This window comes from Tiliqua scincoides, chromosome 4, assembly GCF_035046505.1.
Source record: "Tiliqua scincoides isolate rTilSci1 chromosome 4, rTilSci1.hap2, whole genome shotgun sequence".
NCBI lineage: Eukaryota > Metazoa > Chordata > Lepidosauria > Squamata > Scincidae > Tiliqua > Tiliqua scincoides.
This window is the reverse complement of record NC_089824.1, coordinates 216,534,927-216,562,021: the sequence shown is the minus strand read 5'-3', so window position 1 is coordinate 216,562,021 and position 27,095 is coordinate 216,534,927. Positions and strand designations below refer to the sequence as shown.

Sequence of the window (27,095 nt, the reverse complement as noted above, 5' to 3'; positions counted from 1 at the left end):
GATGTGGAGACAAGCCCCAACCTGCTCAATGAGGCAGTTCAGATCTGTGCCTGCTAAATAGCCAGTGCAAATCTGAGCTGCCCCATGTTGGGTTTTCAGGTCTGGGCAATGGTGTCTCTAGGACGTGGGGGCTGCACTGGGTGACATGCACATGTGCATCTCTCTCTCTCTCTCTCTCTCTCTCTCTCTCTCTGTGACACTATTACTTGCCAAAAATTTTAAAATCTTGGTATTTTCGAATAATACCATCATGTTATCTATCTATCTGGTTGGCAACTTTCAGTCTCAAAAGACTTTGGTATAAGACTACAGCACCCAGTATTCCCAAGCAGTCTCCCATCCAAGTATTAACCAGGCCTGACCCTGCTTAGCTTCCAAGATCAGACAAGATTGGGCATCTATCTATCAAATGCTATAGCCTAAAAAACAGGAGGGGTGGGGCGATGGTACATCACCACATCCACCACCCAGGGTGTTGCCTCGCCCACTTCTTGGGAGAAGGTCCATCATAGGGGTGATGTTCTGGCCTCCTGTACCGGGTGATGCAAACCCTAGCGACGCCACTGAGCCCAGGGAGGGGAATAGGCCACAGCCTCACCAGCTCCTCTAGTCCTGCCTCATCCTGGGCCTGATCTGCCCCATCTCTGCCCTCCCCTTGCCCCACTACTCACCTGCCCTCCCGCTGCCCCTCCGCTGCCCGATAGGAGCTTAGCTGCTCCGTTGGGTCCTCCATTTGGATCAGGCACAGGTGGGACGATGCAGGTCTCCCCATCAGCACTAACTGCTAGGCTGTTGCAATAAGTTTTACAGCACATTTGTGACAGCCTAGGGGGGTGAAGCAGTCACTGTGCCTGCACTTCCTGCCCTTTGGATTGTGCTGCTAATGGTTGGCAACCTTCAGTCTCGAAAGACTATGGTATAAGCCTACAGCACCCGCTATTCCCAGGCAGTCTCCCATTCAAGTACTAACCAGGCCTGACCCTGCTTAGCTTCCAAGATCAGACGAGATTGGGCATGTGCAGGGTAACAACTGCACTTTAATAATACACACTTTTTTTTTCCAGAAATAACAACTCTGAGAGATTTTCAGTCCTTCTTAAGTTGAAGCAGCTATCCATTTATTCATCAGATAAAGACATATAAATAAAGGGATCCCTACACCATGCCTATGGTTTACAGAACCACAAAATGTGTTTATAGAACAGCCAACACGCAATAAAAATACTGTCTTACAACCAGTGTCATTTCACAACACATGTTTGATTTCAATTCATAACTTATGCTGATTTTATTTCAGTGAGTTGTAAACAAACTGATAAATCACATTCAAGAATGATCAGATCTGCAACCCAACTGGCTGAGGGAGATTTAATAAGTGAGCAAGAACTCTGAAAAGTATCTTGAAATGGTTAAAACTGGCTGGCAAAGTATACATCTGTCTCTGGTCCCTTTGTATGGAAATAAATATTATGTAGCTGAGAACTGTGGGTGCCAAGTTAACTGCAGGATAATGGGGGGGGGGGAATCAGAGAGGAGTTCAACAGCACAGCTCTTACTGGATTCCAAAGCACTTTCCCAGAAATCTTGGTGCTTCACTTGACAGTGTCATTTCTTGCCCATAACAAGGATTAAAGTGGCTCTGGTTTAATTAATTGCAAGATTCCAGGAGAAGTTCAATGTCAGCTTGAACTTGATGAGATTAACTTTCAGGACCCTTGTTTAAAACAAAAATAGGCTCTGTGTTTATTCAAAAAGGAGATTGTATATGGGCAGCCCATTCCTTTGCTTTCCAAGGAAATCTGTGGCTAAGGACATGAGGATAAATCAGTCTTCATGCCTGAACTCACTGACAGTCACTCTTGCAAAAAGGAAGAGTAGCACAGCTCCCACACTAAACATTGAAGCAAATGTGTTAAGTATACACACACATTTCAGTGACACTCTTGCCATTTTCCTTCATTTTATTTGTCCTGCCACTCTGGGGAATTATTAGCCCACGGTATCATTTAATCCTTTTGGCTGTGGCCACTCCTGGGATTTTGTTGATGACATCATAGTGCAACATCTGATGCCCTGATGTCACAGGCACCAATACGCAACATCTTGTGGGTTGACTGTCAGGCTAGCTAGTGAATGCTGGTAAATGAGGCTGAGGATTGTGAACATACTGAAGAAGGGAAATGGTGCAGAGTTAAAACAGCAAACCCAGGGAACTGCACAGCATCAGAACAATGTGATTATTGGAAGAAGTATATTTTTCAGTACTCTGTTCAACATTTGCTACTTTCATAGCAAAGGCTGGACACTATCTTGTGTCACCCTATCCAAAGCCAAAATCTATTATGATTTTTGGCCTATAAAAGGCCTTATAAGGCCACGTATGGCCTCCCTGGCCCTCAGAACACCTGGGGAGGAGAGGCAGTGGGCATGGGGGGGGCAGCACCTTCAGGTGGGGGGATGGCACCCCATGGAGGTGCTCCAGGTAGGGCAGTGGCCATGAACACCACTGGGGCCGCCCATTATTTTGTCCCAGTGTTGTCTTTGGTCATACACATTCTAGAACCACCACTGAACACTGCATCATCTGTTTACCAAAGACAAGACTGAAGTTGATCTTTAGGCCAAACTTAACCCACTGATGTGACCAAAAACTTGACCCTGGGTGCGTGACGGTCTTGGGGGAATGAACTTTATACTGTAGCACACGCCATTCATGATTGCTGCAATGTACACTGTTTTTATCCTAGATAGTGCTCACATTGGCTTTATCTCACATGACCCACTGTTCTTGCTAGCATTACACTTCCTGTCCTGTGTCAATAACCCAAGTATTTTCAAGCTGTGGTCTCTTTCTAAAGAAACATCAATGGTGAAATACCAGTATACCCCTCACTGTGCAATCTGTCCTGTTTCACCCCAGTTCTGCCAATGAGTAGCATATGTTTGTGTCACTAAAGCCCTCTCTTGTCCCATCTCCTCTGGAAGTCACCCACAGGGGACATCTCCAGACTGACTATTACTTTTTAGGGGTGGTGGTGTCCTCGTGGCATCTGAAGGCAAAAGTAAATTTATACTGGAGTACCCAGAGAGCTACGAGTAGTTTTTACCCAGATGTTTGGCAAATATGCAAACATTTAGAGAAATTTACTAGGGGAATATAAGAAACAGATGGTGCACCTCAATTTCCAGCTTTACAGGGGAATTTATGTTCGATGCATTAAATATTTAGGTTGACAACTTTGCCATGAGAGCATGTCTATATGTTCAGGGAGGGACAGACATACAGTTCATCGAAGCCCTATTCTGCATTATCCCTTGTCTGGCTGGTCCCCAGCATACACTGATGATCAAACAGAATGAGGAAGGCCAGTTGCACTTCCTAATCCCTCATCCTGCCATTCTTGCCCCACAGGGCTTGGACTGACCCAGTAACAAATGAGGGCTGGAGGGCTGGACGAGTGTATAAGAGGCAAATCAAGGGCCATCAGAACATTACCTTGGGGCAGAGAGAAGCATTTAGTGGTGGTAATTGTTGCAGGTGCTCCAGGTCCCAGCAGAACATGATTCCCACTTAAGATAAATTCTGGGGCTGTCCCTGTAGTTGACATGGTGTGCAATTGTCATTTTTGCACCAGGGATGCTGGCACATGAAGTTCCAGTCCAGTTCCTGGAGATCAAATACACTCTTCTGGGTTCTGGAGCCACTTTCACTGCCTTCTCCCACTCTCAAGGTATGTTTCTGGGGCAGGCAAAAGAAGAGCCGTAGCCAAAGGTGGTTCACAGAATTGAACTGAACACAGCTCTGCTTGCAGTCTGTATTTGGTCTGATCCTGAATGCTTGCATTTTTTTAGGGGTGTCCAATATGACAAAACACCGCAGTGAGGCTCCTTGCAAAACTTGGTGCTTTGCACCCCCTCTACTATGGCACTGCTCGATGTCTACAAATTAAAAGGAAAAAAAAAATAGTAGTTTTTCTTCCCAAATGGAAGCTCATTTTTAGTAGTGATTTGCCATCCAGTGAGTCTGTCTTAACAAGGCACTTTGAAACAGGAGCTGCCTTTGGTTCCCCAGTGGTGTTCATGATGCATCATTAAAGTAAATAACTTGAGTAGATGTCCTTAACATGCAGAAGGCTTTAATCTTCTCCTTGTGGCTCTTTCTGTGGCTCTCTCTCTCTTTGACCGCATTTTCAAGTTCAAGACAATGGGACTGAAAGTCACAATGGTCAAAGGAAAGAGCACTCTAAGGAGCTAAAATCTGCTTCATTAGAGAGCCTATCAACAGTGATGCTGCTGAAAATTATCCAGGCACTGTTACTGTTGGCTACCTTCAGTCTCGAAAGACTATGGTATAGCGCTCTACAGCTGGAAAATACAATCTAAGGGACTTGTAATGCTCCCCTCCAATGCAGTACAAGCACTGCAACCTCAAAAGTTCTTCTCCAGCTCAGACTGTAACCTAAATGAGGGAGTAACATAAGAGAGGGAAGGGAAAAAAAGATGTCATTCCATCCCTGCTGTTGCTGGAGCACCAAGAATGCTAAGCCTGGGGGGAAGGGGCATGACAGAGTGGCAGGCAGGTGGGCAGATGAATGAGGATGTAGGGTCTTGGTTCTCAAACCCTTCAGGAGTTTGAGACCTGAGGTAAGCGTGTGCAGGGCAGGGGCTAAGGCTAAGTATCATGCCCCCCAGGATCTCGCTGCTTCTGGAGACAGGAGGGTTATTCTACATACCTCCAGCAGCACTGGAGTCCTGGGGGGACGGGGAGTCTTCTGCAGAGCTCACTGTGCCTTCTAACATCTACAAATCACAAAAAAGGGCACTTTCGGTTTCACGTTTCGGTTTCGGCCACTATCATACAAAAAATGGAAGTGCCAACTTTTTGTTATTTTCAGAAGTTAGGACGCTCAGGAAGCCCTGCAGAGGACTCCCTGGTCCCCCAGGACTCTGGCACTGGCTAGAGGTGAGTTAACCCACCTGTCCTGGCAGCAGCACAATCTTGGGGTTCATATCACTGCCTTCCCCCTTCCCTGCCACTTAAGTGGCCAAAGGAAGGGCTTTTCAGGCCAGGGCGTTGCAACAGTTTGAGAACCTCTGGTATAGGGTATTGGACATTCACAGGGGGGTTGGAAGGATTGGACCACTCCGGAGGCGTGCAGCCATAGAATCGAATTCCAAATGAACAGGGCCCACTCAATTTGAGTTTCATTCATTCTGAAATAAACGGGGAGGCCCATGAATGGGCCCAAATGGGTACAGATGGGGTTTATTTTCAGAACCCCATTTGTTGCCCATTTTTTAAAATTAAAATAAATATATTACTTTAAACACCTGTGTTGGAGGCAGCAAGAACTCCAGTGCACTGTTGCCTCCCAGTGGGCAGTTTCTTAAATACTCTTCCTAGGACATATACCAGAGTAGTGTGGCTAAAGAACGGCCACTGTAATACAAGAATGGTGGTCGCGACATTGGTGGCAGCCCTTTCTTCATTGGTGGTGACCCAGAGCGGTATGATCATATTATCTGCTATTGCGTGAATTACACTGGCTGCTGGTTCATTTCTTGGTGTAATTCGAGGGGTTAATCATTGCCTTTAAAGTTCTCAGTGGCTTGGGAACCTGTACAGCTTTGGACCCAGCAATCCAGTTCAGCCCATCAGTCATACATGGTGGCCTGCCAGGTGCCTGAACATCTACACCTGCTTTTGTAGTCCCAGGTGGGCAGCTAAGAGGAGGCTTCCAGAGCCTCCAAGCAGGTTACCACATACACCTGATAAGCAAAGGTACTGTGGTCTCAAACCATGGCTTCTGGAGGCTAGGGTCCAATGCCTTACTCTTTGTACCATCAAGTCTGGAAAAAGGAGTTGCAGGATAACCTATGCTATCCTGAGGTTCCACCTCCTTCAGTAGTACAAGCGTCACTAGCTGAAAACCTGGTCAGCAGAGCCATAACTAGGGTGGAGCTTGAGGGCACCTGCCTCAGGCGCTAAGCCAAGGGGGAGGCGCATGACAACCCCTCAGATTCTGCACTAGCTACAGAGGAGGCGCTGGCGGTTTCAAACCCCAGTGCCTTCTCTCTTCACAGGAGAAGGAATGGGGGCCCAAAGCCACTGCAACAAGAACATAAAAAGAGCCCCTCTGGATCAGGCCACAGGCCCATCTAGTCCAGCTTCCTGTATCTCACAGAGGCCCACCAGATGCCTCAGGGAACACACAAGACAACAAGAGATGCTCCCTTGCATCTGGCATTCTGAGGACGCCTACTCCTAAAATCAGGAGGTTGCACAAACCCATCATAACCTCGTAACCTGTGATGGACTTTTCCTCCAGAAATTTGTCCAATCCCCTTTTAAAGGCATGCGGGCCAGATGCCATCATCACTCCCTGTGGCAAGGAGTTCCACAGACTAGCCACACACTGGACAAATAAATATTTTCTTTTGTCCGTCCTAACTCTCCCAACACTCAGTCTGAGTGGATGTCCTCTGGTTCTGGTGTTGTGTGTGAGGGAAAACAACATCCTTCTATCCACTCTTTCCACCCCCTGCATAATTTTGTATGTATTAGTGTAGCACCCTGGAGTATTGCATCTCCCCTCCTCTGGGGAGAACCCAGAAGTGATGTCATGTGACACTTGTCTTGTGATGTCACTGCCCTGGGTGCTGGGGCAGTGTGTTACGCCTCTGCTGGTCAGGTGAACCAGGTAACCAAGATAGCCCCACCTAGTTCCATAAAACCTCAGCCCTTTTTGTCTCCCAGGTTTCTGCTTGCCAGCACTCAACACATTTCTGCCATCAGCACCTGACTGTTTAACTGCCTTGGACTGCTCTGCTCACCTCTGACCTGTCCACTCATTAACAGCTTTGTCTATATCCTGACCACTTGCCTGTCTCAGCCTCATCAGTGGCCTTTCAGCTCATTAGCAGCTACTTCAGGAACATGAACTTTGCCCTGCCTTTGACAAAGCCCATTCCCTCCATGCCTACTGACTAACGCTTGCTCTGACCTTGCTACCCTTGGGATGTTCACCTTTAGTTAACCTTGACAGTGATCCTTTTGAGTAAAGCTAAGTCTGGGGATAATTTCAAGGCTCCTGCTCAGGCAAACAGCTTCAGGACATTGGGGGCATGAAAAGAATTTTGATATGTGCTAGTGGAAAGGCTGAAAGGCCCTGCTTAGCGCATAATGAACATGGAAAGCATGAAGAAACATCTATCTATCTATCTATCTATCTATCTATCTATCTATCTATCTATCTATCTATCTATCTATCTATCTATCTATCCTTCTCACCCTCATCATCTATTTTAATAATAATAATAATAACTTTATTTCTACCCCACCTTTCTCCCCGAAGGGACTCACACAGTCATGTTGTTTTTGACTGGATCTTGTAGATATCCACCTGTTGAGTCCTTCCCAAGGCTAGGAATAAATGGCCAAGTGGAAGGAACAGTGGCATAGCCAGAGGCGGAGCAAAGCACTAAGTCCGGCGGGTAGCATGCAAGTGGCCCTCCCCCCTCTTCTTCAAGCCATTCCTGGCATTACAAATATTGCTGTGGTATGCACGTGGTTCCAAGTAAGATGGCCCTTTGTGATGCACTGATGGTGCTCTGCTCATCCCGATGGTGTTCAAGTGCTATTTCCAGCTGTTTTGGGATAGCAGCCTGGCCCCTAGGACAATTGGTACTACTCTTGCTTTCTTGCACCACAGTCTTTCAATTTCTATTTGCAGGTCTTTATACTCTTATCCAGTTCTTTATCTTCTATTCTACTGTCACCAGGTATTGCAATGCCTACTATTCAGACTTTCTTATCCTTTTTGCCAATGATGGTTATGTCTGGTGTGTTGTGTGGCAGATGCTTGTCGGTTTGTATACTAAAATCCCAGAGCACTTTGACATCTTTTTAAACAAAAATCCCACAGCACCTGGGCGCCTCCTGGAAGGTGCTTCTAGCAGCTCGGAAAACTCCGATGGAGCCTTTCGTGCTGCTTAGCAGCAATGTGAAAGTCTCCATCGGAGCCTGGCCCACCTTCATCCTCCCCCCTTTTTCAAAGGGGGAAGGGAGGAGGCAGTGCGGAATAAATTGTGGTGACAATGACATCACCACAATTACTTTTGGATTGAGGGCAGCAAATGGGGAGCAGCCCCTGGTTTGAAAAGCACCTGGACCGCCACTACTTCCTCCTATGGTAGTACATCATGGAATAATAATGTACAGCAAAATGAAGTGGTATCACTTTTCATTCTTGATGGTTGTGCTGCTTTTTTTTAAAAAAAGATCCATATGATGACCAAAAAAATGATGACAATCTGCAACCTCTGGATTTTAAAGGTAGCCTATCTCTGAGTACCTTATGCATGTGTTGGCAACCTTCAGTCTCGAAAGACTATGGTATCGCGCTCTGAATGGTGGTTCTGGAACAGCGTCTAGTGTGGCTGAAAAGGCCAGTTCGGGAGTGACAATCCCTTCCACACCAGGAGCAAGTGCAGTCTGTCCCTGGTCTGTCTCCCTGGCTATGGGCCTTCCTTCTTTGCCTCTTTGCCTCGGTCTGTTGGCCAAGTGTCTCTTCAAACTGGGAAAGGCCATGCTGCACAGCCTGCCTCCAAGCAGGCCGCTCAGAGGCTAGGGTTTCCCACCTGTTGAGGTCCACTCCTAAGGCCTTCAGATCCCTCTTGCAGATGTCCTTGTATCGCAGCTGTGGTCTACCTGTAGGGCGCTTTCCCTGCACAAGTTCTCCATAGAGAAGATCCTTTGGGATCCAACCATCATCCATTCTCACAACATGGCCGTGACCTTATGCAAGGGACCGTGACCTTATGCAAGGGAGTGGCAAAAAGATACAAATATTTTGTTGCCTTGCATGCTACCAGAGGCATTGGGTTGGCTAATGGAAGATACAGGAAACTGGACTAAATGGTCCCTTGGCCTGATTCAGCACAGCTCTTCTTATGTTCTTATGATCCTGCATTGTGAAAAACAAAACAAAGCAAGGACCCGACACCTCTTATGTTCTTTTAAAAGGGTTTTCCGTGAGTGAATATGGAGGGGCGTAAACTCCATATTCATAAACTCCATTCATAAACAATGAATAAACTACATTGATTCAGCATCCAATTGCTCAAAATGTCAAGGGATGGTTGTGCAAGATGCCATCCTAGCCATACAGGGAAAAAAAGTGTGATATCTTTGCACACTTCCATTACCAGGGATGGAGGAAGAAGGATTCTGTCTCTTGTCTGCTCAGGGTCCACTCCTCCCAACTCAGAACCACAAGCCTTGGTTCAGAGGGGAGGGGACTGTTGCATCTTCGAACCACTTTCTGCTCTCCCGCTCGACAAGCCGAGAGACCCAGGATGTCCTGGCAAGCCTTTAGCTGCTTGCAGACATACACCTGACACTGCCCCCATCCTATGTGTGCCTGATATCCAGAGTGTCTCCTTGAAAAGGTAGTGTCCCAGTTGTCTCCACAGCAAGGTCTGACAAGTATGAGAGTGAAGCGCAGGTGTGCATTGCTGTGGTCGGTGACAGTAGGGTCTGTTTCACTGGGGGTGGGTGGAATTTCAGAGCACTCCAGGGCAAAGTGCTTAGAGCCTTTGAAAAGTCACCAAGATGTCCACTGGCTGATTCAAACTGCTCAACGATCGCACAAGTTGTGTGGACTGTAGTTTGGGAGAGGCTATCTGTGTGAGAATGCAGTTGTTCCTCCATGACCAAGGAAGTTGCAATATTCTACGAGAAGCCAGGACCTCTCCTGACTTGCTCATCTAAATGGTTCATTGCATTGGAAAACCAGCCCATGCATCTTCTATTCTGCATAATCTTTGTGTTGGGGGGGGGGGGGAGTTAGAAATGGTCCCATTCTGGAAAGAGAAAGTGAATGGGAAATGCTTTCCTATACATGGTGATCGCATGTCAATAATGAATGTCCTCAGCTCACCCAGTTCCTGGTTATGTGAAGAGCACCAGCAACTGGTTCTATCCAGAGAGAGGTCAATCCAGTCCGTACTGATCCCAGTAGCATGTTGCTTTTTCAGAGCAAGTCGTCAGGCCACCTTGGCCTCCTTTTAATGCTGGCCTTTGAAAAGCCGGTGTTTTAAGTAAGTGGGATACAGAAAAAGCATCCACTCAGGGACAAAACTAAAGCCACACGGAATTGCAGAAAAGACTGCTGGGAACCAAACATGCTAAAAGCTGAAAATTCTCTGGAAAGCGTGTCCTCCACTCCAAGAAAAAAAAAAGCTCTTTCAGCCCAGACTGCCTCGACTCGTAGCAGCAAAATGAACTTGCTTGGATCACACCTTTTAAATTGGCTTCAGTGTTAGTACGTAAGAGAGCTCTACAAGATTTCATTGTAAAGATGCATTGGAGAATAGTTAGAAACCAGCTACACACAGTCAGGGCTGCCTTCACATATGCTGCAGTTCTAGGAGAACAGGAAATGCATCTTGGGAGTACAGAATTCACCATCCTGAGAATTCTGTTTTCATTTTTTTTTTTTTTTAAAGCAAGTTTCTAGCCCTTAAGAGGTACATTGAGAAACTCCCCCGGAGATGAGAAGGGCCACAGGCCCAGCTGGTCATAAAGCTGCCACTCCTGCCCACTTGTGAAGGTGAGTCAGAACAGAGGTCTGCAAATTATGCCACTGTTTATAGGGGGTTACAGAATTTAACTTTTCATTGCACAAAATTTGGACAGTGGAAGGTATTTATTTTAAAGAATGCGTATGATCTGAATTCACATCATCACACGATCAACCTGCTCCCACAATGGGCCCCACTCACGTGGATGAAGCCTTCACGCGCAACCCCATCCCCCAAGGGAGCAGATCACAGAAAGGCAGCTCCCAGGAGGTGAGCGCTTGCACTTGGAGGACCCCATAATGGAAGCCTTTGATGAACAGCACAAGAGAATGGAACGGCTGTTTTGAGAGGCATATGCAGAGTTTGCTCTTCTCTACAAATCAGGACCGGCAACATTGACTTCTATGCTTCCCTTTGTGCAAACCTCCATAGCAATTGCAAAACAAGAAAGCACTGAGAGCAAACTCTATCTACCAAGAAACATTTCCTTCCTCTTTCTGTTCCCAGCTGCTGATGCCTTGCAAGAAAAGATGAATTATAATAGACAGACACATATACAAAATTATGTAAGAACCAGCGAAGCTTAGTAAGCCAAGCGATTATATAAAGCAGTGAAAGCAAGGACTTATTTTGTCGAGATCCAGCCACAAGACTGGCTTTGGTGCAAAGTGGCAAGGATTTGTAATTCTTGGGGAGCGCTGTGCATGCTCGTGAAGATAAGCTGCCTTCCTTTTGTGATGTGGCATCACACAATCTTCCCCGGTAATAAAAGATTTATGCCAGGGGAAAGGAAGGATTCTGATTCGCATGCTTGATTCTCCCATTCCCCCTTGTGCGTTGTGCTGCTCTCCACCATTACCATCAAGTTTAAAATGCAGAGCCAAATGAAATCTTCTGTCTCTGCAAATGTAGCATCATCCAGTTCCCAATCCTTTTCACCCTGTAGCGCAGTGGTTCCCAGCCTCTCAGAGCCTGCGGACCACTGAGACAAAAACTGGAACCATTTTGGAATGCATGCAACCCCCTCCCACTTCCATCCCCTGCCCGCAAAAATTACAATTAAATTTGTAATAATTAAAGGAGATGTATTATAGAGAAAATTTGCAGGTTGTGCTTTTGTTGCCAGTTGAAGCTGTGGGCAGTCCATTCTCTGCCCTCTGGTGGTCTGTTGGGGAGCGCTTGCTTGGTGAGACAGTGGAAGTGCTGGCTGTGGATGGTCTGGTCTCTGCTCCCTCTCCTGCTCCATGGAAAAGAGTATCCCGAGCAAGTGCTCCCCGACAGACTACCAGAAAAGGCAGAGAACAACTGCCCATAGCCATAGCCGACACTTCAGTGCTGGCTACTGTGGTCCATTCTCCACCCTCTCTGGTTGTCCATAGATGAGTGCTCACTTGGCGAGATGCTGGAAGTGATCAAATGGCAATTTTTTTTTCCTGAGACCTTGCAGACCACTTCTTAGGGTCTCATGGACCACCACCATGGACCCCAGGTTGGGAACCAATGCTGTAACATGACAACGAAGGCTACACTTCCAGGAAAGAAAAAAAAAAAAGGCCTCCAGACTGTAGCATACCTAGATGGGTTGCAAAGCATTAAGTTTTGCAGGGAGCCTCACCGCGCCATGCAAGTGGCCCCTCCCCATCCCCTTCGGAGCGTTCCGGGCCACTAGAACAAAACGTAGTCATAAAACGTAGTACTTTACACCCCCTCTAGTTATGCTGCTGCCTCCAGATACTGAGAATTTGGTTTGCTGCCCAATGCGTTTTGAGGACTGAAACTATTCATTGGAGTGTATCCAGTGGTCAAACGGCGACATTTGACAAACTGCATGCTTAATAGCTCAGTCCTATTCTTCCCACCCTCACTGATGCAGCCATGTCAAGGTGGTTTGTGCTGCATCCTGGGGTACTGGGAGGCTTGGGAAGCGCCTGTAAGCCTCCTGCTTGCCAATGGGTCTCCTCAAAGCTGCACCAGCTCTTTAGCTGGCACAAATCTGAGGAGTGCTAAGGGGTGTGCTTGGCTGCTATGAGAGGGCATAACTTCCAGTACAAGTTGCCTACACCAGGTGCCACCCCCTCCCACCTCTTATGCATCCCCAGTCGTCATCCCATTTCACCCTCCCCCACCCTGTTTTGCTTTCCCCGCCAACCTATCCTTGTTGGCAGGTGCTCCATTTGCTACTGCTATGTGTGGGGCTGTTCTGGGTTCATCACAAAAGTCATGTTTCAAAGAGGAAGTACCTCATAAGTACTGCTGGATCCATAAGTACTGCTGGATCAGGCCAAGGGCCCATGTAGTCCAGCTTCCTGTATCTCACAGTGGCCCAACAAATGCCCCAGGGAGCACACAAGACAACAGACACAACTTGTGTCCGTGTGCCCTCCCCTGCATCTGGCAATCAGAGGCAGCCTGCCTCTAAAACCAAGAGCTTGCACATACCTACTATGACTTGTAACCTGTAATGAACTTCTCCAGAAATTTTTTCAATCCCCTCTTAAAGGCATCCAGACAAGATGCCATCACCACATCCTGTGGCAAGGAGTTCCACAAACTAATTACATGGAATTAGCCCTCTTTACTGCCACTGCACATTGGGTTGACACTTTCATCGACCTGTCCACCACCACCCCAAGATCTCTCTCCTTATCTGTCACACACAGCTGAGAACACAGTAGCCTATATGTAAAGTTTTGGATTTTTGCCTCAATGTGCACGACTTTACACTTACTTGCATTGAAACGCATCAGCCATTTTGCTGCCCAATCTCCCAGTTTGGAGAGATCCTTCTGGAGCTCTTCACAATCTCTTCTGGCTTCACCACAGAAAAGTTTGGTGTCATCTGCAAACTTGGCCACTTCACTACTCAACCCTATCTCCAGGTCATTTATGAACAGGTTGAAAAGTACAGGTCCCAGGACAGATCCTTGGGGCACTCCATTTTCTACCTCTCTCCATTGTGAAAATTGACCATTAACACTCACTCTCTGCTTCCAGGACCTCAACCAGTTTCTAATCCAGGAGATCACCTGCCCTCTAATTCCCTGACTGTGGAGTTTTCTCAGCAGCCTTTGGTGAGGAACCATGTCAGACGCCTTCTGAAAGTCCAGATATATAATATCCACAGGTTCTCCTGCATGTCCTGTCATCAAAAATGACCTCCTGTATCTCCTATCATTAACCTCCTGTCATCAGAAATGGCCCTAGGGGGTCTAATCCTGTTTGGGACCATGTTGCACAGGGAACTGGAATTTGACTCTTTCTCCTTGTACCAAAGAGAAATGAAGCAATGCATGAAAAATAGCCACGTCTTGGCAAAAATTCCCTCTCCAAGTGGCTCTTTGCCCTCAAAGTGTCGATTTGCAGGAAATAGTTCCTTTGGAGGCAAATAGCTACTTCATGGGGTAATTCCAGTGAGAAAATTTCCCCCATTCTGTGCCTCACAGAGTTAACCAAGGTTGCTCTTGACAGCTGGTTTGTGGGTTTTTTGTTTTGTTTTTTTTAATGTGAGAGGTACTTGTACCTTTAAGCATACTGTGAAGTGAAGTTCAAGTTGAACCTTAACTCCCTTCTTTCTAGGACAGACTCTAGAAAGGTTATTTTGAGATGGTGTGAAAAAGCAGTTCTGACCTTTCCTTGAAATAACTGAATCAAGTTGCCCCGATGAAGAGCTAGAAAGCATGACAAGGAAACAGAACCCAGGATTGTTCTGTAGGGTAGTGCAGATATGGAGCAGGACAAGGCCAATACAGGTTCATATGGTTCTCACTGGCTCCCACATAGCTCTCTGGCTTTCAGTCTGGGACTCAGTTGAGAGGACAGCTCAGAAACACAGAGGACAGTGCAGAGGAAAGAACAGTGAACTGAAGGAATTGATAAATTCTGCATGGATAAATCTTGACTGGGGTTGTGGTGTAGGGACAGAAGAGCAGCTAGAGGGGGTACGAAGCACTAAGTTTTGCAGGGAGCCTCACTGCAGCGTACAAGGGGTCCCTTCCGCTCCCCTTCGGAGCCATTCCAGGTGGTGGTGGGGGGGAGCAAAACAGAAGCATATGCATTAAAAATATCCACATCCTGCCAAAAATTCCCTCCCCAAGTGGCTCTTTGTCCTCAAAGTGGCGATTTGCAGGAAACAGTCACTTTGGGGGCAAATAGCTACTTCATTGGGTGAATGCCTCTGTTTTGCCCCCGACTCCCTTAAATGGCTTTGAAAGGGAGGAGGAGCGACCCCTTGCATGCTGTGGTGAGGTTCCCTGCAAAACATAGTGCTTTGCACCCCCTCTAATTGTGCCACTGTGCGGGGAAGCTATTTTTCCCCCCTTCATTCCATTTTCCCAACTCCATCAGTGGCTTTTTCACAGTATTAGCTATCCTGTATTTCTGACCCTGCTAGCAATCTACAATCTTAAATTACATCATTTCCAGAGTCCATCTTTCCAGTTGGTGGTACACCTGTTGAATCACCAGGAAAAATCTGACTGAATGGTGGACTGAAAGCACCCCATAAAAGTGGTGAGGCAACATGCTTTCAGCATTGCACATAAATGTAAATACCATTTTATCTGTCAATAGCTACTCCCGGTTCATCGTAGCAGAGGTTCTAGCTTGAAGGTTCACTCTTTTCTGGCCAAATCCTTGGATATGAAGCAAAGTTATTTTATCAGTCTCTATTCTGCTCGCCAAATGATCTAGAGAGCTTACAAAACTCATTAAAAACACATTCAAAATCATAGACACCAAGACACCGAGAAGCAACTTCTTGCTTGAGGAACGCTAAAGTGGCACTCCAAAAATGCCTTGTTCCCATCCCCAGTGGGTATTCTGCAAGCCAGCCCAATTCTTGGGAAAGTGAACAAATTTTGCTCATCCAAATCTGGCTACAAAGATCACAGAGATGATTGCTATTGGATGACCATGAAATAACAAAATGGATCTCATACATTCATTTCATCCCCTTCTCAAAGACAGGTAACAACCATATAAAAGATGCATAGACCACATGACATAGACCCAAGATGCCCACTCCAATTCACTGGGAAGTAACAATGAAAAAGCCTCATGTGAAAATTTTGCAAGCCACCTTGCTATATTGGTATAGATGTATGCATTTAGCATTGTAGCAAGGGAAGGCTTTTTGGGTTCATGAAATAAATTCAATTTCTATTAAAGGAGCATGAAATTAGATGGGAACCAATTTGATTATTCTCTTAATGTTAGATTTCATTGCACTCATGATTTCGTATCTTAACGATGACCGAGCTCCTGACTGATTGGCTTATTTTATGATCATATCTTCATTATTTAGATATGCATCAATCTGACAGTCAAATGGTTTAGTTCAGGGGTGCTCAAACTTTCAACTTTAGGGATGCTGGACCTTTAACAAGTGTATAGAAGAGAGAATTGCAGCAGGTGCAACTTGTCATCCCACAGATGACAAGCTGTACCTGCTGAAATTCTCTCTTTTATACACTTGTTAAAGGTCCAGCATCCCTAAAGTTGAAAGTTTGAGCACTCCTGGTTTAGTTCAATAATCCCTCCCCCCACACTCACCAAAATTGGAAATTGCTAAATTATGAGTTATGAAAATAAAAAAAAATGTTGGAGAACAACTCCCTGACCCTTGGTCCACTTGATCAGGGTGGATGTAGAACTAATGCCCAATCATATGGGTAGAGGTGGGATTTTTTGGTGATAAGAAAATAAAAACACATAACACCGCTTTATGCATTTCTCATTTTTGTTTAAAAAAAAAACTCAAAAAAGTCAAAATCTGTGAAAAAATAAAACCATTCTCTAACACCTCTACATGCCTGTGGCTGCATCTGCTGAAATGATACCACCTATATCACCTACTTAGTACACTTTTAAAGCCATTATAATTTATAATTCTAATTTATAAAAAAGTGCCCATGGAATAAAAACACATAACACCACTTCCTGCACTTCTAACTCTGGAAAACACAGAAATCAGTGGGGGGGGGGGGAACCATTTTCCCCCATCTCTTTCTATGGGCCTTTCAACAGCGGGGACAAGTATCCCACTGTTATGAACAGGTCCAGCAATTTCATGAGGAGCACACTGCCGCTGGGCCAGTCCAATGCACCTCCACAAAGGAGCAACAGCAGTGTCAGAGCCACATCACCATGAACCCTGGGCTGTAGCAGCCTCTGTAAGTTGGCAGTGGGGGGTGGGCTGTTGTGGGCAGGGAGGAGGAGGGCAGGGAAAGTTTCAGGACAGATCAAGAGAAGGGAGTGGATTCAGGAAGGAGAAGGTGGATTCTGGGGGCATTAGCACGCACCAGATCCCATCACCTTCCTTTCACACAGTCCTTCCACTTTTCTCATCGTCTCCTTTATTCTCTCCCCAGACTTACATCAGCTATATATCTGGCAGAGGTCCAAGGAGACATCATGAGACCTACAGAGGTGTAAGGGAAAATATTTTATTTCCGGACCACCACCCTCACATGTCTCTGTGGCATGGCTGCATGCTCCAGCGTAGGAGTGGGTTGTAAACTGCTTCCAATCACTCCCTACACCTGATAGAGAGTGAAAGTGCAAGTGCACCTTCCCTCCCTCCCACCTGATCTGCCTGCCCTGCCTCCAATGCTATCAGATGTCCAGATGGAGGTATATGATTTATATCATTTGAACCAGATAGCTCTGCATACAATTCATAGGCTCAGATTACACAACCAGTTCCTTAAATAAATCCAGGAATCGATGGTGTGTTTTTGGCCTGTATATGCACAGGATTTCATGCATGTATACCCCATTTGAATGTGATGGCCCTGGATAGTAGGAGCAGGGAAGCAAGTCAATTAGGAGTACAAAGAGTTGATGTTCTAGACTAGAGAGTAGGGATAAATGGCCAGGTGGAGGGAAGGAATGTAGAGGTGGGGTCCTTCAGTGATCTGAGTTGGGACCACTGCTTTTAAACTTATTCATAAATGATCAGCATTTGGGAGTAAGCAGTGAGATGACCAGGTCTGCTGATGACTATTTAAGGTGGTAAAAACAAAGGTCCGTATAGTCAAAGCTATGGTTTTTCCAGTAGTAATGTATGGCTGTGAGATCTGGACCATAAGGAGGTCTGAGCCCTGAAGAATAGATGCTTCTGAATTATGATGTTGGAGAAGACTTTTGAGAGTCCGCTGGACTGCAAAGAGAACAAATCAGTCAATCCTATAGGCAGGGCCTCTGAGAGGAATAGAGCTAGATAAAGTATTATGGAAAACCAAACAGACTCCTAAGCCTCTTTAAAATCTAATTAATAAATATAGAAAAGTCACTGCAGAAAATTAGCATTTTCATATTTGGGTTCACACTAGAATGGACGGTGTGCTGTGTACACCAAAATGAACTTCTGCAGCCCCACAACTGGGTCCTGAGCTCCTTCATGGTTATTGGATCCACAAGCCAAAGAGCTACAGCAGCAGACCTGTTCCTTCCCAGATTTGACACTGTGTTAAGGAGCCCATGGTTGTGCTTCCAGCGTCATGCACAGGTATCGAATTCAGGTGAGTTAGGAAAATGTCAGATCCCAGGAACTTTCTGGGCCCCCTCCTTTGACTCCTGGGCCCCCCCTGGGCCTGGGCCTGGGTACAAATTACCCCTTTTACCCCCCCTCTCCTAGGCCCTGCCTACAGGAAGTCAACCCTGACTGTTCATTGGAAGGACAGATGCTGAAGCTGAAGCACTTTGGTCATCTCATGAGAAGGGAGGACTCTTTAGAAAATACCCTGATGCTGGGAAAAATTGAAGGGAAAAGGAGAAGGGGAGGGCAGAGGATGAGATGGTTAGATAGTGTCACAGAGGCAGTGAACATGAATTTGGATAAACTCCAGAAGTTAGCAGCGGTAGACAGGGGGGCCTGGCGTGCTGTGGTCCATGGGGTCGCAAAGAGTCGGACACAACTTAACAATGCAGCAATGCGGAACGCCCCCACTGCTTCCCTTCCTCAGTGCCGCCACCCCAACTCAGTCATGACGAAACCCACTCCCCCTCCCCTGGGCATGTTAGGGAGCAAGGATGCATCCCAGCTTGGGCATATCTATATAATATATTGTATTTACAAGAGTGTATGGATTAGGAAAACTAAGGCTGCTGTCTGCCCACTTGGATGGGTGCTATGCTGGGAGAGCACAGAACTTCTTTGAGTGGGTGAAAACATGGAATAAGTATGTGAGCTGTGGGGTGGCTGTTCTTCTATGCTCTGAGAACAGCCTGCCTCCCGCTTGTCCCAACCTCCTCCCGCTTGCCGCCCTTCCTCCTCGTTACAAAACTCACTTGTCCCTATGGGGAAAAATGACTGCTTGTCCACCTTAGCCCTTCCCTCTCCTGCAGACCCATCCTTCAGCCAATGGATGCAGCAGAAGACAAGCGGACCAACAAAAAAAAGTTAATCCTTTCACTCCATTCCCCCAGCCCATCTCTGAACATAGCATACCCTGCTAGCCGCTGGTGCTGGAGCTTGTGCACTCAGAAGTTCCTGGATGAACTCAAGAGGTTTTTTCTGTGAAGGGGGTGGCGCAACCCATGCCTGTTGGCACGCAACTCGAGTTGTCGGAATGGAATGCAAGTCATAAGTCAGGCGGCCCCGACCCAAGTGTTTTTTCTGAGTCTTTCATGCGCGCTACTCACAAGTCCACAAGTCAGCAAAAAATGCTCATTTTTGTGACCCAGTCACCTGACTCGAGTTCCCAACCCTGCCTGATACCACAATTGTAGGAGTTCCTCTTCTGCTTTTGGGCTTCTCAGAGGCAGCTGGTGGGTCACTCTAGGAGACAGGATATAAAACCGGATGGGTCTTTGGCCTGATCCAGCAGAATTTTCCCCCTGCGTTCATGTGTTCCATGTTCAATTCCTCAGCATCTCTGGGTAAGGCTTGGAAAGAATTTTCTCTGAAGTGCTAGAGAACCACAGCTAGTCAGTTTAGACAACCATGAGATAGACAGGTGTCCATCACCTGACTCAACAGAAGGTTCCTATCTAGTCAGAAAACTGATTTGAACTGTCCAAAACTTGAATGCTTTTTTTTTTTTTTTATTGACAGAGAAGTGCTTGGGAGACCGCCACAAACTATTGGTGCCTTCTGAACAATTCTCTGCTCTGCAATATTCAGGATATTTTAAACTTTTTGTTGCACTTTCCACTGATATATATATATATATTTTTTGGTGGAATGGTGGTCTGTTGCCATAGAGAGGGAATCTGACAGTGTAAGCAGGGAAATGCAATTTCAGGGTGGGAAGGAAGGAAGGAAGTAGGATGCTTGTTTAACCTGACATCTCTTGACATTTTCCAGACAAGGGAATGAATAACCTGGAGGAATGCCAAAGGAGTAGGGGGGAAACAGGTGGGTTTCAAGCAGCTTTTAATTGCTGCTGGAAGGAGAATACAATGTTATGCAAGATGCATGAAGTCATGTAAGGAGTGCGGCACCACATGGCTCCCCTGACACTCTCTCTTTGGAGAACCACATGGTCCCCTCATTCAGTCGACAAAATGTGGTACAGTTTTGACCCAAGGGATGGGGGAGGTAGAACCATGCTGGCTGGCCTTGCCCTTGATTTCCACATATTGATCCAGCCCTTCTAACATATCCTACACCTGTACACATTGTAAATGTGTATACACGTGGTGGGAGTCTGCAAAACTGCCTAGATAGCTCCTACACATGTAATACATACATGTTTCTGTGCAAAACAGCCAAATCAATGCGTGCAGGTCTAGATGAGGTCAACAGCCACTTGATTATGTTCACTTACACACCCACATACGTTAGGGCATCTGTTGTTCTCCGTGACATGTGGTGACACAATTGTTACCGCAGGTACCTACTGGATAGTGCTTGTGACATCACTGATTCTTCAAATCTCTACCTTCCTTGTTTCTTCCCTAACACCCTTCACTGCTTCCTCTGCTGTGCACATGGTAAGGGCAGTTCTCCCATGTTGCCTCTTGCTGCTGTGACAAGAGCCCATAGATCTCAGTTCTTCAAAAGAGATATTATTTACAGTCCAGTATTCCTATTTCAGAAGTCACATGCTTATGTATGATGTGTCTATGGCTGGGCTGCACCATGTCAGACCGCAGGTGAGAGATCACATATCTGTCCCCCGCACAGAACAGAAAACAGAACATAAGAACAGGCCCGCTGGATCAGGCCAAGAGCCCATCTAGTCCAGCTTCCTGTATCTCACAGTGGCCCACCAAATGCCCCAGGGAGCACAGCAGATAACAAGAGACCTGCATCCTGGTGCCCTGTATGCAAATACATAAGAACATCAGAACAGCCCTACTGGATCAGGCCATAGGCCCATCTAGTCCAGCTTCCTGTATCTCACAGCGGCCCACCAAATGCCCCAGGGAGCACACCAGATAACAAGAAGACCTGCAAGGCCTCCTGGGAATTGTAGTTTAAGAACATAAGAACAGCCCCACTGGATCAGGCCATAGGCCCATCTAGTCCAGCTTCCTGTATCTCACAGCGGCCCACCAAATGCCCCAGGGAGCACACCAGACAACAAGAGACCTCATCCTGGTGCCCTCCCTTTGCATCTGGCATTTTGACATAACCCATTTCTAAAATCAGGAGGTCGCGCATACGCATCATGGCTTATAAACCGTAATGGATTTTTCCTCCAGAAACTTGTCCAATCCCCTATTAAAGGCATACATGTAATATGTATTATATGCAAATACATACAATGCAAGTATGTCAGAGAGATGGTTCTAATTGAGCTGTTTCTCTAACACACTAGTGTTTAATATGGTTAATATGGTAATACTTCATTTTTAATATGAAAAAGCGAACAGCCCCCGACCTCCAGTCTGAAATGGCAGTCCAGGAAAACCCAGACCACCAGATGGATCTGATGATGGGTTTTGCCTCCAAGCCCATCTCAAGATGAGCTGCTCAGATTACACGTTTTTAGCACATGATTGGTCATAATGTGTATAACTATATAACTGTTTGTGGTATAACTGTTGAGGAGGGCCTGATCCATATCAGGACTGTGGCATGGGAGGCCTTTAATCTTCCACCTCCACCACTATTACAATCTAAAGCCTTCCCCCCCAGCTGCTATTTGCCCCAGACGAGAAACTCCCTTTAGTGCCAATAGGAATTTATGTACTGGGGCAAATGGCAGTTTTGTGTGTGTGTGTGTGGGGGGGGGAAGGGGATAGGATTAGCTCCCAAGTTTCAAAAAAGTGACATTTGAAGCAAATTCTGGGGTTGCAAAGTGCCTGAGTAAGTTTCTGAAAGATCAGTGACATTTTTCAGGGTTTTTCCATACTTCATTTTGTGGCGGGAGGATTTAGCTAGAAACTGCAGTGGGTTAAAGAGTGAAAGCCCCCTTCTCTTCTTTTTGATAGAATAGAGGTATTTCAACACAGTTTGTTTCATTGCATTCCACATGAAATCACACATCAAATGATATATAACATGATGGTATTATTCAAAAATTCCAAGATTTAAAATTTTTGGGCTAGTATTGGTGTCATCCCCTGTGCACGTCACCCAGTGCGGCCCATTTCCCTACCCCCCCCTCTGGCAACAGCACTGACTATTTGTGAAGAGTACCTTTCCTTGAAATTGCCACAGAGCTCCATCAATGGGGAGTGGCAAGGATAAATGTGTGGCTCCTTGTTTCAAGTGGTGGCACTTGTCCCCCTAAGCAATTGTGTGATTCAAGCAATGTCAGGTTTGACCATCAATGCCCCATGCGTGAATCCCCCTTGCCTCACCTGCCTGGCTCTGCCCCTGCCTCCTACCACACCTCTTCACACTTCTTGCCTTTTGGCTCTTTCACCTGCCTGACTTGTGGGACTGCTTTTGCCCTGCCATTGACCAAAGGATTGCCTTGCATGAAGTATCTCTAGGTCAGTTCAAACATGTCCTGCTTCAAAGGGCTCCCTGGACTCTTTAAAATGATTGCAGCGGGGACCTCCTACTGCAGTGCTCCTGGGACCATTTTACTGCTGGAAAGATGTGAGCAGCAGACTTCCAAGAGTAAATTCACCACCGCTACTGGCCTTAGTCATGGGGAAATGATTCCCTTCTGTCTCTTCCCCGAGGCTAGGATGGGTTTGTGTGTGACTGATCTGACCTGGCCTCACCTCCTGCCAGCCCCATAGCTGGACTCCTCTGGTAAGTTCATGGAAAGGCAGTTTCACATATTCAGACTCGTTTTCTACAAATATATAGAAAAGCAGACTGAGTATGTGAAAGTGCATATATATGGAAAGGCATCACTAGGGTTAGCGTCACCCAGTGCGAGAGCTCACTGTGCCATGCCCACAATAGCCCTCCTCCTATACCCAACCATACAGAACAAATTATATCATACACACAGCCTAAATGCAGTGGCAGCAGCAACTGTTACCCTGCACATGCCTGATCTCAGAAGCTAAGCAGGGTTAGGCCTGGTTAGTACTTGGATGGGAGACCACTTGGGAATACCAGGTGCTGTAGGCTTATACCATAGTCTTTCGAGACTGAAGGTTGCCAACCAAATGCACTCACATTATTAGGGTTAGTGTAACCCCCATTAACTCTATTCATTTATTTTAATATATAACAGCACAGGTCACCCAACAAATCAGTAGCGAACAAAAAAACCAGTGGCCAACTTGGTGACACTCACACAACTGCATACAAGTTCTAGGATTAACTCTGATACATGAAAATGAGAGCTGACTCATACTAACACCTTACTGGTTCCCTGCTGTGTCATTATTATTAGCTCTCAGAACAATCAGTCTTATTGGTCAGTTCTGAGTTAAAGAAAACCACTTTTTGTTACATAAGGCAATGTGTGTTTTCCTTTTCTGGTTATTTTGCTATACCTTTTGATAGAATACATATATTGCAACACAGTTTGTTTCATTGGATTCTGCATTAAATTCCTCATTGAATGATATATAGCATGATGGTATTGTTCAAATACACCATGATTTTCACAATTTTGGCCAGTTACTTTTGTAATTTTGTAATTTAGTAATATTGACCAACGTTACTCCCCCATGGAATCACCTGGTGCAATCTGCACCCCCTTGCACCCTCTAGTGACACAACTGTATACATGCATACCCTACCCCTTCTGTGCCCCCCTGAGTCGCTACTGTTTTTGCTATAGCTGTGGGTGTCTACTTGGGGTTGGGAGAAGCATTGTGGATTTTGTCAGAGGAAGGTACTCAATCACTTTCTTTGACATGCCCCCCCCCCCGGGTCCCAGGTATATTATTAGATGGGAAAGTGTCTTTGTTCTTTCAGGGATCTGCAGGCATTTAGTTATGAAGTGCCTACTTTTAGAAACAGTCACTTCCTTTTTTTTTTTTTTTTTTTTTGCAACCAGCTAAAAGTGATGCTACTTGGTCTGACACTGATATTGATTCAAACTTTACATGCACTTAAATTCACGCCTCAGTAAACTTTAATGACACCAGAAAACTTCCTCTGGATTTTTCCTCCTGTCAAGCATGATATCCGCATCTTTTTCTTCCTTACTTGTGGCTCAGTTCACAAACTAGCTCAGCCACTACAAGAGTTGGCTGGACCACAGTTTTCTTACAACCAAGAACTCAAGTTCAGCACACCACTTCTGCAATGGGATTGCTGAATATTGGACATTGTATACTGTCCAAGGTACGCTTACTGAGAAAATCAGACAAACCAGAATATATGTACATCTTTGGGGAGCCAGAATGCTCAGACTTATCCACAAAATGCTTAAAACCTTCTTGACGTCAGTGTACGCAACCTGATCCATGGTTAAACAGCTGACGTTAAAGCATGAAAATCTATGAGGATAAGGATGCAATCTATGCGCTCTTATTTCACAGTTAATATGTCAGAAGTAGGACTGTAGGACTGCAATCCTATGGCGTTACCCAGGCATACACCACACTGAACACAATTTTGACTTTACTTCCAAATAACCCAAGTTTGGAGAGAGAACAGGATCCACATATTCTTTTACTGTAGTTTGTCCTAAGTACATTACTCCTTTGCCACACTTTTGAGTGTGTCTGTGTAACTTCTAGTAATGTGCATATAATGTGCACATCACTGAACAGCAGCCCTATGGGTATTTCACAGCAATATGGTATTCTAGTGTATGTTACCAGAAATAGCTCCTATGCATGTGTGCTGGTTTGCCTGATATAGAATAACAACATGCCAATGAAAAGGAGCAAAAAGCATATATTCTGTGTCTTTTAAGCACATATGTACCCACCTTTTCCCTTTTCTTCCCCTTTTCTTCCTTTCTAAGAGAAAAACCCAATCTGCAATTAATATGTTTGTATGCAACAAAAATCAATCTCCTTGCAATCTCTTACAACCCAATAATTAAGGACTGAGCTTGACAGTGAGTGTTGTGTGTGTATATGGGAATTCTGTGCAAGCTCAGGAAAAATTGCACAGTGTGGCAGCAGGCACAGCGCCCAATTTTTGAGGAGCTTTGCTTTCCTTTTTGTTTAAAAGCAACCTTCTAGCCCTCATTGTTGGAAAGATGTCCTTGAAAGTGACAGGTGGCATCGTGGGAAGTCTTGGAAGCCTTCAGAATTCCTGAATAAGTCTCCAGTAGTCCAGGGATTTTATATGCCTTTAGTTGTGGAAGCAGAATACATGGTGCAAAACAGTAAACACGGCTTAAGAAATGAGGCCATATAGAAAAAATCATGCATATTTGCATAATGTATACAGTGTGGACAGCTTGGTGTGGTGTAGAACTTTTAGTGCAGCTAACACACAGCCCTGCTTAGGGACTTTAGAGCCATTACATGCCTTATGCAGCAGCAAACCCTGCTTGGGGTTGAGCATACACCCAAAATAGAGTTGCAGCCAATGCTGGGGCTCTCCTGATTGTTTGATCCTTTTGATCCACATGCCTGAGAGCATGTGTTTGTGGCAAGTACACATCACAATTCTAACTCTGCTGCTTAAAAAAAAATTGCAGGTGTTCCTGTAAAAACCATAATGCGTGAAGTAACTTTTATATGAAGGCAAATCGTTTCCTTTGCAAAGTTCAGGAAGCTGACTTTGGTCACCTGGGAGCCAAAGCACGCAACAACTCCAAACTGTACAGCCACACGAGGAACTGAGCATGCTCTAGAGGGCTGCTGACATCTGCTGTGACAGCAGAAAGCTTATGGCTTCACAGGAAAACGAGCGTCTGCTTGCTATGTTGTTGTTTTTTAAGTCGCTAACTAATCCCTGATCTCTGGGTATTAAACATAGCTTGAGCTGGGTGCAGTTTAGACAAGCTGCCAGTAACACAAAACAAAGCAGGCATAGTGACTGACCTGGATGACAATCTTCAGCGTGGACGGTTTCACTATCTGGGTGCAGATGAGCGAGTCAGGGTCTTGGGGTAGCTTGTACACCTCCCCCATGGTCAAGATCATAGGAATGGCTAGAAGAAAGGAGGCCACCCAGATGCAGCTGATGAACTTTTTGGTCCTGCTCCTGGACATGATGCTCTTTGCTTTGAAGGGGTGGCAGATGGCCATGTACCTCTCCACGCTGAGGCTAGCAATGTTGAGGGCAGTGGCGTAGGTGCAGGCGTCCCGGAGGAAGTAGTAGCCCTTGCAGATGTCGTTGCCGAAAGCCCAAGGGTGATGCACCCAGATGAAGTTGTACAGCTCGATGGGCATGCAGAGGAGGAAAATGAGGAGGTCTGAGAATGCCAGGCTGGCCAAGTGATAATGCACAGTGCTTTGCAGGTTCTGCAAGGACTTCTTCTGGACCAGAGTGAAGGCAGTGATGGAGTTGCCAATAGTTCCAATCAAAAAGAGCACCAAGTAGATGACGGTGACCAGGACTTTGGAGTAGATGTCCGTGTTCACATCCAGATCATCCTCAGAGGGTGTCCTGGACCCATGTTCTGAGCTGTTGGAGGCATTCCCTGCTGTAGGCAGTGCGGAGTCACTGGGCTCAAAGTGGAACTGGTATCCCAGCTGGTACAGTGAGGAAGTTGTGTTCAGGTGCATGCTGTTTTTCTCACGAATGAGAAGGCTCTCCCGTGCGCTGCCAAGGACGCTCACTTGAGGATGCTCCGGACCCGACTGGTACCCAGCTTGGACGGAGGGTGCCTGGACGCCACGCAGAGGGTGTGACTGGCACCTTGCTGGAAGGCAAGCAAGGCTAGGACAAAGCTCCCACTAAGGACCGGAGTGGAAACTTGTCTCGTTTTTAATGCAACGGAGAGGAGGAGCTTGCTGACAAGTCCCTGCGTGGAGAAGAGAGAGGAAGAGAAATGCCGAGCGGGCTGGCACAGAGGAAGCGTGTGGCTGCGTTCATTTGTGAGAGCAGCTCCAGCAAGCAGCTCCTAGATCTCTCCCTGCAACTCTCCTCCCTCCCATCCCTTGCTTTTGTGCGTGCCTCATTCTTTAGGCTCCTGCACTCTCCAGATGTGACTAGCGCTAATGGGGTTTAGCAGGAGAGTAATCTCTCATTCCCTAGGATGGGAGGTGGGGAGAGAGAGAGAGAGAGAGAGAGA

General features: G+C 46.2%; 1 protein-coding gene across 1 annotated transcript in view; it reads right to left on the bottom strand.

Moving 5' to 3' along the window:
* NTSR1 (neurotensin receptor 1) overlaps positions 1-26,586 on the bottom strand; it is a 119,425-nt gene extending 92,839 nt beyond the window's left edge. Inside the window, exon 1 of the mRNA XM_066626414.1 lies at positions 25,900-26,586. Coding sequence (XP_066482511.1) covers positions 25,900-26,586 — 687 coding nt within the window. The remainder of the gene's footprint in view (positions 1-25,899) is intronic.
* Positions 26,587-27,095: the final 509 nt, after the last annotated feature.